This window comes from Eriocheir sinensis, chromosome 32, assembly GCF_024679095.1.
Source record: "Eriocheir sinensis breed Jianghai 21 chromosome 32, ASM2467909v1, whole genome shotgun sequence".
NCBI classification, from domain to species: domain Eukaryota; kingdom Metazoa; phylum Arthropoda; class Malacostraca; order Decapoda; family Varunidae; genus Eriocheir; species Eriocheir sinensis.
In genome coordinates, this window is record NC_066540.1 from 16,510,716 (window position 1) to 16,528,112 (window position 17,397).

General features: G+C 43.2%; 1 protein-coding gene and 1 long non-coding RNA gene across 5 annotated transcripts in view; one reads left to right on the forward strand and one right to left on the reverse strand.

Annotated features, from left to right (window-relative positions):
* Nucleotides 1–17,397, reverse strand: part of LOC127006292 (uncharacterized) — a 59,117-nt gene that overhangs the window by 15,801 nt on the left and 25,919 nt on the right. Inside the window, exons 6-12 of one of the 2 annotated variants that reach the window (XM_050876007.1) lie at nucleotides 14,806–14,862; nucleotides 14,523–14,698; nucleotides 13,389–13,666; nucleotides 11,804–11,910; nucleotides 7,449–7,490; nucleotides 6,381–6,404; nucleotides 214–708 (exon numbers count right to left, since the gene is read on the reverse strand). In XM_050876007.1, coding sequence (XP_050731964.1) covers nucleotides 214–708; nucleotides 6,381–6,404; nucleotides 7,449–7,490; nucleotides 11,804–11,910; nucleotides 13,389–13,666; nucleotides 14,523–14,698; nucleotides 14,806–14,862 — 1,179 coding nt within the window. The remainder of the gene's footprint in view (nucleotides 1–213; nucleotides 709–6,380; nucleotides 6,405–7,448; nucleotides 7,491–11,803; nucleotides 11,911–13,388; nucleotides 13,667–14,522; nucleotides 14,699–14,805; nucleotides 14,863–17,397) is intronic. The other variant, XM_050876008.1, reaches the window with a different exon arrangement.
* On the forward strand, nucleotides 8,695–11,797 carry LOC127006294 (uncharacterized). 3 transcript variants are annotated; one of them, XR_007759386.1, is made up of 3 exons: nucleotides 8,695–9,451; nucleotides 9,565–10,039; nucleotides 10,142–11,797. It is a non-coding gene; the product is annotated as an uncharacterized LOC127006294 (long non-coding RNA). The 3 variants fall into 3 exon arrangements; XR_007759384.1 differs by having other exon boundaries at nucleotides 9,565–9,927; nucleotides 10,035–11,797; XR_007759385.1 differs by having other exon boundaries at nucleotides 8,695–9,251; nucleotides 9,364–9,451; nucleotides 9,565–11,797.

Sequence of the window (17,397 nt, forward strand, 5' to 3'; positions counted from 1 at the left end):
CTCTGCACTGCAGGACTGTGTCTGGGTGTGACTCTGGCCCAGCCCTGCCCACACCCACCCCCCACCCACCCACACATACAGCCATGTACACATCATATTAAAGAGAGAGACATGACAGAATGACAGACAGAACAAGAGACATAAAACTATAGACAGGAGACTAGAGGGCAGGAGAGAGAGAGAGAAAGGAGACAGAGTGAATGTCTCGCTCACCACAGAGGGCGGGTCAGGCTCGTCCACGATGGCCGGCTTGGACGCGGCCGCCCGGCGCTGTGTGTTGCGCCTCCTGCCACCACCCCCGCCACCATCACCACCACCACCACCACCACCACCAAGGCGGTGGTGGTGGTGGAGGCGGTGGTGGTGGTGGTGGTGGTTGAGGTGGTGGCTCGGGGCCGTGGCAGCGTTGGGCTCGTCGTTCTCGTCGCCGCTGCTGCGACACGATGACCCCTTGGGCGTGGTCTTGGCGGAGGAGGAGTTGGAGGAGGACTGGAGCAGGGCGGAGGAGGTGCACCAGTCATTCCAGGCGCGGCGCGTGGTGGGGCCGATGACTGGGTCGTCCGCCTCCTTGTTCTGGTCCGAGGAGTGGTTGGAGGAGGTCTCGGTGCCAGAGTGGGCGGAGGAGTGGGCGGAGGAGTGGGTGGAGGAGTGGAGCGAGGACTTGGCCAGCTCCCTGCGCACTCGACGCACCCCTGCCGACTCCTCGTCCTGGGGAGGCACCATGTGGGTAGTGCGTCATGGGGGGTGGCGGACTTTTTTTTTTTTTTTTTTTAATGTATATGTGTGCGTGTGTGTGTGTGTGTGTGTGTGTGTGTGTATGGACTCTTGAAATGTGGTATACTGTATGAGTGAGTTTGTATGTCTGTGTGATGATGATGATGTGTATGTATGTATGTATGCAAGGAATGAACTGTTTTAACCCATACAGTGTTTAGCCCGTATATATACATACCTCTTAGGGAAGTGTTTAGTACGTACATATATGCAAGCTCTTTTGAGGGCTTATATGACCTTTATTTTTGTTTGTGTATGTAACGTTGTTCATAGACAGTAAAGAGGAATGATTTGACAAGTCTCCGGCTGGTATGACAAGACACTGCTATATCACATCAGCTATTTCTAAAGATCAAAGAGGGGATCAATCGGGTTTTAAGGAGTGTTTCTTTAGGTTCATGGTACAGAAGAAGGGTCACACTACCACCAGGGTCATAAAACCACCCCTGGAAATGCCCACAACTCCTACGAAAGCCTTGTCAAATGTGTGATTCTTTAGGTTCATGGTACAGAAGAAGGGTCACACTACCACCAGGGTCATAAAACTACCCCTGGAAATGCCCACAACTCCTACGAAAGCCTTGGCAAATATGTGTTCTTGGGCAGGAAAATGTCTTGTAATACGACCATATGTATTTTTGATAGATGTTAATGGACTTATCTGGATATTTGTCCGCATTTCAACAAAAATCATTAAACAAGAGGTAAGTTACTTTCTTCTAGGTAATTACTCCTTGCTTCTATAATCAGTAAGGCACGAGGAATTCAGAGTAATCGGAAATGAAAACTGATCGTCGGAAGCTTCATAGTGTTTTGTTGAACTTTGAGAACTACGGCTGCAGTACAGACGCCCTTGAAGCGAGCGGTGTTGCCTGACGTGCATCCAAACACTTTCTTGAACTTACAATTCCTGTTTATTTTTTAGGTTTTTGTGACGTAAAGAAGTACTGATACATTACTCACGCTTTAGGGTTGTGAGAACTGTTTGTAATGGACAGAATATAGGCTCGGAAAATTTCCAAGATAAACTTCCTTTTCCTGGAATGAGACGCCAGCCCTGAGGCGGAGAAAACTAAGAGGGCGAACACTCTGGGGTTACATTCCTCACATATAAATAATATATATATATATTTGTAATTTCTTTAACATTTTAAGGGCAAATAAAAAAATACGAAAAAAGTGCAACCTGCCTTGACCCCTGCCTATGGACAACACTGTATGGGTTAATGTGTGTGTGTGTGTGTGTGTGTGTGTGTGTGTGTGTGTGTGAATATACTTTGCAGATTCATTCCAGTCATTATGAGCCAGACACACAAACAGACACACACACACACACACACACACACACATATAATGTTCACACACACGCATACAAATTTCAACACAGCTCTAAAGATTTTAATGATAATAATAATAATAATAATAATAATAATAATAATAATAATAATAATAATAATAATAATAATAATAATAATAATAATAACACTGATAATATGGGGTCATCCATATATATACTGTAATGCTCTTTTTATTTTCAACCTCCCCCCTGTCAGCCACCCCCTTACTACCATTCCGCACCTTCCCGATGATCTCCCCCCCCCCCCCCCCTTGTGTATCAGCAGCAAAACACACGGGAAATCCAGGCATATCTTTCCGCTGGTTTTAATGCTTAACCCTTTCAATACGTGACGCAGATGTTGGCGTCACGGTATGGAAGGGGTTAAGAGGAAATGGAAGATGATTACCCCTCTTCTATTTCCTCTTAATCCTCTTCTATTTCCTCTTAATCCTCTTCTAAACCTGTTAAGAGGAAATGGAAGAGGATTAAGAGGTTCAGATCGGATCAATTCTCTTTCATTTCCTCACGTACTGAAAGGGTTGAATCTATGTTCCCTTTCCTCCACAGGGTAACATTCTTTGTCTGAAATATTGATGAAGATGATTCCCACATTGACTGGACTCACTGGAGGGTTGCAACCATCATAAATATTGTGCTTGATGAAGGGAAACACCACAAGCCACGGGGCACCCAAGAGCTGGATGATAGAAGGTGCTCCATCTCGAGGGGCTGAGTGTTCGGAAAAAACAATCATTTTCAGATAGATCAATTTTTTATGTGCTTCAAGAGATGGCGGTCCTTGCATAAGTAGAAACCCATCAGCTCAAGGCCTCGGGAGCCCTTATCAGCGCCCCAGGCAATAACACTTACGAGGCTAACAAGGTCTGGTGTGCGGTGACAAGTGAGATTGAAGGACTACTTGAAAAGCCATGCATTGATCACTGATAGCAATTTACAGTGACTCGCAATTATGCCTCCCTCGGCAGGACACCCGGAGAATTAATTTTTGAGGCACTCTACGGCACGGCACGCCTCGCCTTCCTTGCCACCAGAACTCCCTTTGGTGGAAGTTTTTTATTATGTGTTGAGAATGTTGCTGTTTTTATTGTGTGTTGAGAGTGTTCCTGTTTTTATTGTGTGTTGAGAATGTTCCTGTTTTTATTGTGTGTTGAGAGTGTTCCTGTTTTTATTGTGTGTTGAGAGTGTTCCTGTTTTTATTGTGTGTTGAGAGTGTTCCTGTTTTTATTGTGTGTTGAGAGTGTTCCTGTTTTTATTGTGTGTTGAGAGTGTTCCTGTTTTTATTGTGTGTTTTGAGAATGTTCCTGTTTTTATTGTGTGTTGAGAGTGTTCCTGTTTTTATTGTGTGTTGAGAGTGTTGCTATTTTTATTGTGTGTTGAGAGTGTTCCTGTTTTTATTGTGTGTTGAGAGTGTTGCTGTTTTTATTGTGTGTTGAGAGTGTTCCTGTTTTTATTGTGTGTTGAGAGTGTTCCTGTTTTTATTGTGTGTTGAGAGTGTTTCCATTTTTATTGTGTGTTGAGAGTGTTTCTGTTTTTATTGTGTGTTGAGAGTGTTCCTGTTTTTATTGTGTGTTGAGAGTGTTGCTGTTTTTATTGTGTGTTGAGAGTGTTCCTGTTTTTATTGTGTGTTGAGTGTGTTTCCATTTTTATTGTGTGTTGAGAGTGTTTCCGTTTTTATTGTGTGTTGAGAGTGTTCCTGTTTTTATTGTGTGTTGAGTGTTGCTGTTTTTATTGTGTGTTGAGTGTGTTTCCATTTTTATTGTGTGTTGAGAGTGTTTCCATTTTTATTGTGTGTTGAGAGTGTTCCTGTTTTTATTGTGTGTTGAGAGTGTTTCCGTTTTTATTGTGTGTTGAGAGTGTTTCCGTTTTTATTGTGTATTGAGTGTTTCCGTTTTTATTGTGTGTTGAGAGTGTTCCTGTTTTTATTGTGTGTTGAGAGTGTTGCTGTTTTTATTGTGTGTTGAGAGTGTTGCTGTTTTTATTGTGTGTTGAGAGTGTTCCTGTTTTTATTGTGTGTTGAGAGTGTTCCTGTTTTTATTGTGTGTTGAGAGTGTTGCTGTTTTTATTGTGTGTTGAGAGTGTTCCTGTTTTTATTGTTATTTGAGAGTTGTCCTGTTTTTATTGTGTGTTGAGAGTGTTCCTGTTTTTATTGTGTGTTGAGAGTGTTCCTGTTTTTATTGTGTGTTGAGAGTGTTCCTGTTTTTATTGTGTGTTGAGAGTGTTGCTGTTTTTATTGTGTGTTGAGAGTGTTCCTGTTTTTATTGTGTGTTGAGAGTGTTCCTGTTTTTATTGTGTGTTGAGAGTGTTCCTGTTTTTATTGTGTGTTGAGAGTGTTCCTGTTTTTATTGTGTGTTGAGAGTGTTCCTGTTTTTATTGTGTGTTGAGAGTGTTCCTGTTTTTATTGTGTGTTGAGAGTGTTCCTGTTTTTATTGTGTGTTGAGAGTGTTCCTGTTTTTATTGTGTGTTGAGAGTGTTCCTGTTTTTATTGTGTGTTGAGAGTGTTCCTGTTTTTATTGTGTGTTGAGAGTGTTCCTGTTTTTATTGTGTGTTGAGAGTGTTCCTGTTTTTATTGTGTGTTGAGAGTGTTCCTGTTTTTATTGTGTGTTGAGAGTGTTTCCGTTTTTATTGTGTGTTGAGAGTGTTCCTGTTTTTATTGTGTGTTGAGAGTGTTCCTGTTTTTATTGTGTTGAGAGTGTTCCTGTTTTTATTGTGTGTTGAGAGTGTTCCTGTTTTTATTGTGTGTTGAGAGTGTTCCTGTTTTTATTGTGTGTTGAGAGTGTTCCTGTTTTTATTGTGTGTTGAGAGTGTTCCTGTTTTTATTGTGTGTTGAGAGTGTTCCTGTTTTTATTGTGTGTTGAGAGTGTTCCTGTTTTTATTGTGTGTTGAGAGTGTTCCTGTTTTTATTGTGTGTTGAGAGTGTTCCTGTTTTTATTGTGTGTTGAGAGTGTTCCTGTTTTTATTGTGTGTTGAGAGTGTTCCTGTTTTTATTGTGTGTTGAGAGTGTTCCTGTTTTTATTGTGTGTTGAGAGTGTTCCTGTTTTTATTGTGTGTTGAGAGTGTTCCTGTTTTTATTGTGTGTTGAGAGTGTTCCTGTTTTTATTGTGTGTTGAGAGTGTTGCTGTTTTTATTGTGTGTTGAGAGTGTTGCTGTTTTTATTGTGTGTTGAGAGTGTTGCTGTTTTTATTGTGTGTTGAGTGTTTCTGTTTTTATTGTGTGTTGAGAGTGTTCCTGTTTTTATTGTGTGTTGAGAGTGTTCCTGTTTTTATTGTGTGTTGAGAGTGTTCCTGTTTTTATTGTGTGTTGAGAGTGTTTCCGTTTTTATTGTGTGTTGAGAGTGTTTCCGTTTTTATTGTGTGTTGAGAGTGTTGCTGTTTTTATTGTGTGTTGAGAGTGTTCCTGTTTTTATTGTGTGTTGAGAGTGTTCCTGTTTTTATTGTGTGTTGAGAGTGTTCCTGTTTTTATTGTGTGTTGAGAGTGTTCCTGTTTTTATTGTGTGTTGAGAATGTTTCCGTTTTTATTGTGTGTTGAGAGTGTTTCCGTTTTTATTATGTGTTGCAAATGTTCCCGACACACCAAGATGACACGGCCCCCAGACATTACACAATTTATGGATGATCCCTCGTAACAATAAAATAAAAAATAGCAATAAAAAAAATAACAATACTAATAAACAAAACAAACAATAACCGTAATATGACTAACAAAATTAACAAAAAATAAAGAGCAAATTACAGTAAAATAAAAATCACTACATTAACAACTAAAACAATTACAATGTCAATAATAAAAATAAAATAATGATAATAATAATAATAATAATAATAATAATAATAATAATAATAATAATAATAATAAAAATATGATAAATGCTAAAATCTGACAATGACCAAATAATCTCTCTCTCTCTCTCTCTCTCTCTCTCTCTCTCAAGTGACAGAACAGCAGATTGTATGGAAGACAGTGGGTGATGGGTAACTCTCTCTCTCTCTCTCTCTCTCTCTCTCTCTCTCTCTCTCTCACACGCACATACACAATCGCATGCAAAAAGCTTTAATCTCATATCTGCTTCAACTTAAAAATACGCACACACACACACACACATGCACAATAAACTACAGCAGCCTCTAACTCAAAAAATACACACACACGCACACAAATTCATACGCACACAAAATAAAACACAAAAACGTACACACAAATAAAAAAGCGCACACACACGCACACACACGTTAACCTCCTCATTACTCACCACTTTTTCCTCTCCGTTTTTGCTCTGTTTGTCCAATGGCGGGTCGGCAGAATGGGGCAGGGCGGGGCACAGCGGGGCAAGCCAGGCCGATGATGGGAGCAGAGGGTAGGGTGTCAGGTAGGTGGGTGGGGTGGGGTGGGGTGGGGTGGGGTGAGGTTAGGTTAGGTTAGGTTAGGTAGGGAAAGGAAGGGAAGGGAAGGGAAGGATAAGAAAAGGAAGGGAAGGAAAAGGAAGGGAAGGATGAGAAAAGGAAGGGAAGGGAAGGGAAGGAAAAGAAAGGGAAGGGAAGGGAAGGAAAAGAAAGGGAAGGGAAATGCAAGTTAGGTTAGTTTTGATAAGGTAAGATAAGGTTAGGTAAGGTAAGGTAAAGTAAGGTTAGGTTAGGTTAGGTTAGGTGAGGTAAGGTAAGGTAAAGTTAGGTAAGGTAAGGTTTGGTAGGGTAGGGTTAGGTTAGGTTAGGTTAGGTTAGGGTAAGGTTAGGTTAGGTAAGGTCAGGGTTGCCAGGATGGGAAGAAACGGGAAGCAAGACCATCAGTAATCATCATCGTAATAACCGTCATAAAAATAAAAATAAAAATAATAATAATAATAATAATAATAATAATAATAATAATAATAATAATAATGATAATAATTTTAGAATCAGTCACTTCATAACACACAATATTTGCAGCTAGTGTAGACCCCGGCCGCCCCGCCCCGACCCACCCCCTAGCCAGCCCCGGGACGCCGAAGCAAACCGGGGCAGCTCAGGGGCGGGGGCGGGGCGGGGCAGGCCGGGGCTGTGGGTTGGTTCGGGGCGGGTCAGACCTCATGATTCAGTCTCCCAGAAGCCCTCAACCCCATTCAGTTGGATTAGGGCGGGGGCGAGCGGCCGCCCCGCCTCTGTTCGGGGCAAAACGGGGCACCCTGGAATGTTACCTCAAATTCAGGGCTTTTATGATGGCTTACACGGGGGCGGGGCGGCGACTCACCCCCCAGACTAGCCCCGCCTCCTTGCCCCGGTGCCCTGGAGGTTAGGGGGCAGCGGGGCAGTGGGGCGGGGCGGGGCAAAACCTTCAAACTTACCCTGACCTTTGGATTCTTTAGTCTTTGGAAATAGCGCTCCAACTGAAAATAGGAGAAAAAAATGTAACCAATCATTATGTACCAATTGTGCTGCGGGGCGGGGCGGGGCGGGGCGAACTAAACGGGGCGGGGCGGGGCGGGGTTTTTTTTTTTCAGGGGTGGTATTCTTTGGGGGGTGGTTCGGGGGGGTTGTAAAAAAATAAGTGGCAATTTGGAATTTTGTGAGGGCTGACTTAACCAAAATGACAGTGGTGGTGGTGGTGGTGGTGGTGGTGGTGTTTGTGTGCGTGTGTGTGTGTGTGTGTGTGTGTGTGATAGACTGATAAATAGATATAGATATGGAAAAATAAATAAATGATAATAATAAAATAAAAGTTAACGGAGAGAGCGAGCGAGCGAGAAAGAGCGAGAGAGAGAGAGAGAGCGAGAGAGAGCACCAATGTCATCACCATCACCACCATCACCACCATGACAGTCCAACCTAAGCCCGCTAAGCCGAAAGAGGTGGAAATGTACACACACACGCGCGCACACACACCCACGCACACAAATTGAAATACTACGTACACAGAAATATTTTTACTCAGACTTATAGGTACGAGAGAGAGCGAGAGAGAGAGAGATAGAGAGAAAGAAAGACATAGTTCACACACACACACACACACACACACACACACACACACACACACACACACACACACACACACACACACACACACAGTTGGCCCCATAAAATCCTCTTGAGATATATATAAAAAAAAAAGAATGATTTAGATGGATAGAAAAATAAATGTATAAACTACCAGACCTGCGGATAGTGGAAAAATTTGTACAGTAATTAAGACACAGTAATTATAGTCAACAAGCAATTAACAATGACAATATACTGATCATTAAGTTATGCCAATTACTACTACTATTAAAACTACTAATTTAGAGAGAGAGAGAGAGAGAGAGAGAGAGAGAGAGAGAGAGAGAGAGAGAGAGAGAGAGAGAGAGAGAGAGAGAGAGAGAGAGAGAGAGAGAGAGAGAGAGAGGTTTTGCATATCAGTGGTAGATTTTGAGTAAATAATAATAAATACTAGACAGGAAGAGACAGACAGAGACACGCACACACACACACATACTCACACACACACACACACACACACACACAGACAGAGAGAGACAGAGAAAGCGAGAGAGAGAGAGAGAGAGAGAGAGAGAGAGAGAGAGAGAGAGAGAGAGAGAGAGATTTATACACATACAGATACATAGATAAGCATGCAGAATTTGAATAGCGAAACAGACCCAGAAAGATAGTCGGGGAAAAAAAAGAAAGAAAGAAAGAAAGAGAAAGAAAGAAAGAAAGAAAGAGAGCATTGCAAGCCGTTAACAAGGAAAGCATTATAAATTGAAATGCCGCAGAACAGAGGAAGGTAAGGCTAAGTAAGGGAAGGGCACGCAGCGGAAGGGAAGGGACAGGAAGGGAGAGGAAATAAAGAGAGAGAGAGAGAAGGTTAAGGAAAGGAGTGTTAGGTAAGGTATGGTTAGGTTAGGAAAGGTAAAGTTAGGTTAGGTTAGGTAAGGCAATATCAGACAGCAAGGTGAAGGGAAGTAGAGACAGGGAGGGAGAGGAAGGGAGGGTTAAGGAAGGGAGTGTTAGGTAAGGTATGGTTAGGTTAGGAAAGGTAAAGTTAGGTTAGGTTAGGTAAGGCAATATCAGACAGCAAGGTGAAGGCAGAGTAGAGATAGGAAGGGAGAGGAAGGGAGGGTTAAGGAAGGGAGTGTTAGGTAAGGCAGAGTTAGGTTAGGTTAGGTTAGGTTAGGTAAGGCAATATTAGACAGTAAGGTGAAGGCAAATAGAGATAGGGAGGGAGAGGAAGGGAGGGTTAAGGAAGGGAGTGTTAGGTAAGGCAGAGTTAGGTTACGTTAGGTTAGGTTAGGCAATATTAGACAGCAAGGTGAAGGCAGAGTAGAGATAGGAAGGGAGAGGAAGGGAGGGTTAAGGAAGGGAGTGTTAGGTAAGGCAGAGTTAGGTTAGGTTAGGTTAGGTTAGGCAATATTAGACAGCAAGGTGAAGGCAGAGTAGAGATAGGAAGGGAGAGGAAGGGAGGGTTAAGGAAGGGAATGTTAGGTAAGGCAGAGTTAGGTTAGGTTAGGTTAAGGCAATATTAGACAGCAAGGTGAAGGCAGAGATAGGAAGGGAGAGGAAGGGAGGGTTAAGGAAGGGAGTGTTAGGTAAGGCAGAGTTAGGTTAGGTTAGGTTAGGTTAGGCAATATTAGATATCAAGGCGAAGGGAAGTAGAGATAGGGAAGGAGAGGAAGGGAAGGGAAGTAGAGATAGGGAAGGAAAGGAAGGGAAGGGTATGCAAGGGAAGGGAAAGGAAATGAACAGAGAGAAAGAAGGTTAAAGAAAGGAATATTGGGTAAGGTTAGGTTAGGTTAGGTTAGGTTAGGGAAAGGTAAAGTTAGGTTAGGTTAGGGAAGGTAAAGTTAGGTTAGGTTAGGTAAGGCAATATTAGACAGTAAGGTGAAGGCAAATAGAGATAGGGAGGGAGAGGAAGGGAGGGTTAAGGAAGGGAGTGTTGGGTAAGACAGGGTTAGGTTAGGTTAGGTAAGGCAATATTAAACAGCAAGGTGAAGGCAAATAGAGATAGGGAGGGAGAGGAAGGGAGGGTTAAGGAAGGGAGTGTTGGGTAAGACAGGGTTAGGTTAGGTTAGGTTAGGTAAGGCAATTTTAGACAGTAAGGCGAAGGCAAATAGAGATAGGGAGGGAGAGGAAGGGAGGGTTAAGGAAGGGAGTGTTGGGTAAGACAGGGTTAGGTTAGGTTAGGTTAGGTTAGGTAAGGCAATTTTAGACAGTAAGGCAAAGGCAAATAGAGATAGGGAGGGAGAGGAAGGGAGGATTAAGGAAGGGAAGAAAATAAATAAATATGGGTGTGAAAGTAGAGGAATATAAGAGAAGCGAGCGAGAGAAATAATATAAATCGCATTAATTGAAAGAAGAAAACTAATGTAAAAAAAATAATGTTAATAAGTAAGCAAGAGAGGAGGAGATAGAGCGAACCAAAAAGCCTCACAAAAAATAGAGCGAGGAGGATTAGAGCGAGCGAGAGAAATAATATAAATCGCGTTAATGGAAGGGAGAAAACTAATGTAAAAAAAATAATGTTAATAAGTAAGCAAGAGAGGAGGAGATAGAGCGAACCAAAAAGCCTCACAAAAAATAGAGCGAGGAGGATTAAAGCGAGCGAGCGAGTAAGAGCAAAAAATAACAATAAATTAGCGAGAGAGAGGAGGAGATAGAGCGAATCAAAAAGCCTCACAAAAAATAGAGCGAGGAGGATTAGAGCGAGCGAGCGAGCAAGAGCAAAAAATAACAATAAATTAGCGAGAGAGAGGAGGAGATAGAGCGAATCAAAAAGCCGTTAACCCAAGATAAGGCAAACAAAAAATAGAGCGAGGAGGAGGATTAGAGCGAGCGAGCGAGTGAGAGCGAAAAATAACAATAAATAAGCGAGAGAGAGGAGGAAATAGAGCGAATCAAAAAGGTCATTAATCCAAGACAAGGCTAACAAAAAATAGAGCGAGGAGGATTAGAGCGAGCGAGTGAGAGGGAAAAATAACAATGAATAAGCGAGAGAGAGGAGGAAATAGAGCGAATCAAAAAGGTCATTAATCCAAGACAAGGCTAACAAAAAATAGTGTGAGGAGGATTAGAGCGAGAGCGAGTGAGAGGGAAAAATAACAATGAATAAGAGAGAGAGGAGGAGATAGACCGAACCAAAAAGTCGTTAATCCAAGACAAGGCTAACAAAAAATAGAGCGAGGAAGATTAGAGCGAGCGAGTGAGCGAGTGAGAGCGAAAAATAACAGTAAATAAGTGAGAGGAGAAGATAGAGCGAACCAAAAAGTCCGTTAACCCAAGACAAGGCTCGCAAAAAATAGAGCGAGGATTAGAGCAAGTGAGTGAGTGAGCGAAAAATAACAAGAAGTAAACGAGAGAAGAGGAGATAGAGCGAATCAAAAAGTCGTTAATCCAAGACAAGCCTTACAAAAAATAGAGCGAGGAGGATTAGAGCGAGTGAGTGAGCGAGTGAGAGCGAAAAACAACAGTAAATAAGCGAGAAAGGAAGAGATAGAGCGAATCAAAAGGCCGTTAACCCAAGACAAGGTTAACAAAAAATAGAGCGAGGAGGATTAGAGCGAGCGAGCGAGCGAGAGCGAAAGCAATAAATAAGCGAGAGAGGGAAAGATAGAGCGAATCAAAAGGCCGTTAACCCGAGACAAGGCTCACGAAAAATAGAGCGAGGAGTATTAGAGCTAGAGCGAGCGAGCGAGAGCGAGGGAGGAGGCAGCTGAGCGAGACCCACCTTTGTCCGGTCTATGATGTGGAGGAAGTAGGAGACCGGCTTGCCCGTCCAGGAGACCGAGCCCTTCATGGGGGAGAGCTCCGAGACATGCATGATGGTGCCAATATCTGCGGGGGATGGGGCGGGTGAGTGGGGTGGCGGGGCGGATGGGGGGCGGGGGTGGCAGTGATGGGGGGTGAGGTGTGAGGGACAGTTGGGTTGTGTGATGGTTGGTGGTGGCGGCAGTGTTAAGGATGAGAAAGGAAGGTTGTAGATGTTGACCTTTCTCTCTCTCTCCCTGTTTTGGCTACTCTATCCTACGTCTTCTATAGGAGCGACAGTTAGCGACCTTTTCATCCTACACTTTCTTTTAGTCACCCTTGAATTCCTTCCTTTGTTGCCGTCACACAGAAGAGTAATTCTGTATCAATCGAGGAAAGACCAATTACTAGTGTTTTATCAAGCCCATGGTGGCACTGCACGGCCTAAGCTCATATCGTAGAACAGCTTGTGTTGTACCGAGGCGAAAAATTATCGGGATTATATATGCGTTATTTAGGATGAAACCGATATTTCCGATGAATGTCAGTGGTTTGTAAGACGCTCTTCCCGTCAGATTCACAAACACTTGGTAAGATTTAGATAGACTTGGGTATGGCCTTGTTACGGAGAGGGGTTAGTGGTTGGGGGTTATGTGGGGTGGTGGTGATGGTGGTGTGGTGTTGTGGTGATGGGGATGGTGGTGATGTGACCTCCTTCCTCCTCCTCCTCCTCCTACTACTACTACTACTAATAATAATAATAATAGTTACATATATTAATTTTCATAACCTTCAGAATTTAAACAACAGGAGGAGGAGGAGGAGGAGGAGGAGGAGATAAAACTGGACACTATCTCACAAAGTCAACCTGATAACACACATTAAATAATCTCTCTCTCTCTCTCTCTCTCTCTCTCTAACAATTCTTTTTTTTTTTTTTCCTTCACTTTTCTGTTTTTTCTCTTTCTCTGCATTTCTCTCAACCCACTTTTCTCTCTCTCTTCCCTTCTGTCTATCTCTATCTCTCTCACTTTCTCTATCTCTGTCATTTTTTTGTCTATTTATCTCTCTGCCCTCAATAAGAATTCTAAACAAACTGATTCTATTAATATTAACTGCAATTATTTCCTTCTTCTTCTTCTTCTTCTTCTTCTGCTTTCTCTCTCTCCTTGCTGTCTATTTCCTGCTCCTCCTCCTCCTACTTTCTCCCTCTCTCTGTATCTCTGTCTATCTGTCTCTCTCTCTCATCTTTCCTTATCTATCTGTCTAATTTTACCTGTCTGTCTGTGTCTCTGTCTTTCTATCTCTCTTGGCATCTCTCTCTCTCTTCTCTCTCCTTATCTATCTGTCTAATTTTACCTCTCTGTCTGTCTGTCTATCTTAATGTCTCTTCATAACTCTCTCTATCTCACTCTAAATTTCCTCCCTCTAACCCCAATAGGAATCCAAAACCAGACTACTACTTCTATTACCAACAACCACAACGATAACAAAAACCACCACTCCCAAAGCCACACAAAGAAATAAAAACGCAAATAAAATAAAAAATAAAAAATCTGACCCACCACTCAAATTCCTGTCCGTGATCCTGAAGTTGAGGGGACAGAACGACTTGGAGGAGACGATCCGGGCGCCGTCTCTGAGGTCGGCAAACACCTCCTTCAGCATGTGATCGACGTGCGGCCCAAAGGCGAAGTTGTTTACGAAGACGATGGAGGAGCCGGTGATCCCCTCGCGGTGTTCCTTCTTCAGAAAATCGCCCTTGGAGAGTCGGTAGTCACTGTGGCGTTTTCCGTACCATCGCATCCACTTGCTGTATAGACGGTCCATCTCAAGGGCGTACCTGTGTGTGGGGGGTGAGGGGGTTAGGGTGGGTGGTAGTGTCTGGTATTGAGGATTTAGTGGTGGTGGTAGTGCGCTTTACATGGGGTTTGGTGTTGAGGACATAGTGGTGGTGTTGATAGGTGTTGACATGATGTGGGGAAGGTAGTTGAGGGTGGTATTGGTGTTGGTGGTGATGGTGGTGGTGGTGGTGTTGATAATAAGGTTTGTTTGGTGGTGATGATGAGAGTAGTGGTGTTGATAATAGAGTTTGTTTGGTGGTGTTGAAAGAAGGTGATGGTGATGATAGGTGGTGGTGGTGAGGTTCAGTGGTGATGAAATTGGTGGTGAAACATTGCAGTGGTACATGTGTTAAGTCTTGATAATAGTCTGTTTGGTGGTGATGGTGGTGGTGGTGGTGGTGGTGAGGTTAAGTGGTGATAGGTGATGAGAGAAGATTAGTGGTGTATAGAATAGATGGTGTTGAAAAATGGGTGGTGTTAGTGGTGAGGTGGTAGTGATGGTGGTGGAGGGTGATGACAGGGCTTGTGTGGTGGTGATAAGGAATGAGTGATGATTGGTGATGACTGGTGTTGAGAAAGGAAGGCTGGTGGTGTTGTGTGTGTGTGTGTGTGTGTGTGTGTGTTTAATAATGGGAATGGAAGGATTCTTTTTTTTGTTGTTGTTGTTGCTTGTTATCTTGTGGTCTCTCTCTCTCTCTGACCAACTGACTGACTAGAAACAAAAATTAAGTAACTGATTAATTGATGAACTTTGATTATCTACTAACTGACTGACACACACACACACACACACACACACAAACACACACTGACACACACACACACACACACACACACACACACACACACACTCACTTGCACGGTGTCTCTGCCTTCTCAATGCCGACGCAGACCTTGCAGGGCGTGAGGGCAGCCACCTGCAGCACCACCTGGCCCACGCCGCTGCCCAGGTCCACGAAGGTGTCATCCTCGGTGATGTGGATCTGGTCGATCATCTGGCAGATCAGCTCAAAGGAGGTCTCACCGTACACCTGGGGGAGGGGGGGCGGGTCAGGCAGGGCGGGCGGGGTCACGGATGAGTGGTATAACATTATGAGGCTGCAGCACACAGCCGGCACAGACTGTACAGACTACCCACTTTGACACTGCTAGGAGACAGGCAGTCAGAGACTGTAGGATGACAGCCAGTCACAGACTGCAGGAAGACAGCCAGTCAGCCTAGGCATGGCACCTCCACCAACTATTAGTACATTAGGACACAGAAGCACAGGACTCACCCCACAGTGACACCCTTCAGGTTACCTTCTGACCCTGCTGCTCAGAACTGCCTACCGTGCTGGGACTGTACAAGTATACCTCATCACAATGTGTATTCACTGTGTATAGCTGACCACAATATGTATTCACTGTGTATAGCTTCCCATAATATGTATTAAGTGCTTCCTATAATATGTATTAAGTCTATACAGCTGCACACAATATGTTCTAAGTCTATACAGCTGACCACAATATGTATTCAGTGGGTATAGCTGCCTACAATATGTTCTAGGTGTATACAGGTGCCCTCAATATTCATACCAAGTGTAGGAGTGTGGCTACCCAAATATAGAGTGTGTGTACCTTGCCACAACTTGTGTCTGAAGTGTATGTCTGTGAGCTACCCGTGACATTGTGTGCTGAGTGTGTGTGTCACCTATTCACAACATGTATTAAAAGTATGCATGAGAGCTGCCCATACCATGTGCTGTACATGTATACCTGCCTGAAACCTGCATCAAGTGTATGTTATATAGGCCTACCCACAACATATTAGTGTATGTATGTATACCTGCCTACAAAACTATTACCTGTATGTATGTATATCTACTCATAACAAGTATTAAGTTTATGTATGTATCCCCTTACATTCTAAGCATATATAGCATTTGTATGTAAATGTTGCCCATAATGTGTTCTAACCTTCAAGTGAATACGTTATATCATGTTCTAGGTAGTAAGTGTATAGGTCCACACACTCAAACAGGCATCGTTACAGAGGGTTCGCACTGAGCAACCCGGTACTCTCGGCGAGATCGCCCCCACCACCTCAGCTCTGTGGGGGAGCAGGACAGGACCCCCGTCAGGGAGGGATAGAGAGGGAGACACTGAGATACCAGATATCACCATCATATTAACGGAGTGATCTGAGTGACATTTGTTAATGCTTTACATTCACAAATTATAAAACAATAGTGTTCATATGATACACGTAACAGCGGTGGGCAGAAGTGTTCCCTCATGTCCAAGACAAAAACAACCATCAACGCATGTCAGATACAGTCCAGTTCATAAAGTGTCATCCTGGAACTAATGCTTCCAGGGACGTGTCTTTTCTCATGAACAAGCTGTGGGCATCTGAAAACAAAACATAACTTCAAGTTGCAATGCTAAAGGCACTTTAAAACAATAAAAGCAACCATGCCTGTGCAGTTTTCCTAACCATGTGTAGTATATACGAGGCTGCTACAGCGAATATCTAACAAGGTGTTCATAATTACTGTCTCCTAAATGGACGAAATTTTAAGTATTCGCTTGTGTGTGAAGCGTTAAAGCAATGACCCAAACACGACAATGTTATAGTGCTGCACACGACACACATCACGTCACTTCGAGCAAGACTCCCTCCAGCTGTGTGTTTCATGAAGCGTCGCTGTGCCAGCTCAAATTATACCGTACTGCTTCACTTACGAGTCCGGCTCACTTGGTTCAGGCGCGTGAAGCCACACCCAACACACGCACTGATACCGACATGGGTAGCCTGTCATCAATGGCTTCGTCCATGGTGTTAATTTGTATCGTGCTGAATGTGTAACGATACTTATTTGAGTGTGTGTACATAGTACCTGATCTATCCTAAGTATATCAAATAAATGTATACTCGTAGCCCCTGACCTATTCTAAGTATCAAGTGTAGCCCTTTATATAAAGACCCAACCTGTACTAAGGTGTGTGTGTGTGTGTGTGTGTGTGTGTGTGTGTGTGTGTGTGTGTGTGTGTGTTAACTCCCATCCTGTCCCGTGTCAATTCAATCTGTGCAGGAAACCTTAACCTATCTCCTGAGTACTGTGGAGTGCGTACATGTATCTAACACGTTGTGTGTGTGTGTGTGTGTGTGTGTGTGTGTGTACCCTAACCTGTCCTACGCATTAACACAAGCAACCTCTAACCTACTGTGTAGTGTGTGTCTAACATGTTCCAAGCGTGCATGTAACAACCCCAAACCTGTCGAGCAGGGATGGAGTATTCTTATTCGATATTCGTATTCGAATACATTGGAATACCGCATTTGGGTGTATTCGCATTGGGATAATTATTGATAGAAATCAAAGTATTCTCATTCGTATTCGAATACAAGGGGAAATTATTCGCATTCTGCGAATAAACTGACGAATACTGAAAAATTTATGATCAGTAATACCAGCCGTTGTTCCTGACAGCTCCAGCCTCCTGGGCGGACGTGTAGTGGCCGTGTATGGAACACGTTCGCGCACTGCGGCAGCGCGACGTCATGTCACTGTTGCGTAACTTTAGAACAGTGACGTCACGAAGGTAATTTACAATGAAAAGTGTTCATGAATACTTCCAAGAAGTATTTGTATTCGAATTGAAACAATTTCAGTGTATTCCGAATTCGTATTCGTTGGAATTTGAAGTATTCGTAATGGAATACACAACCCCTGTGTCCACTCCA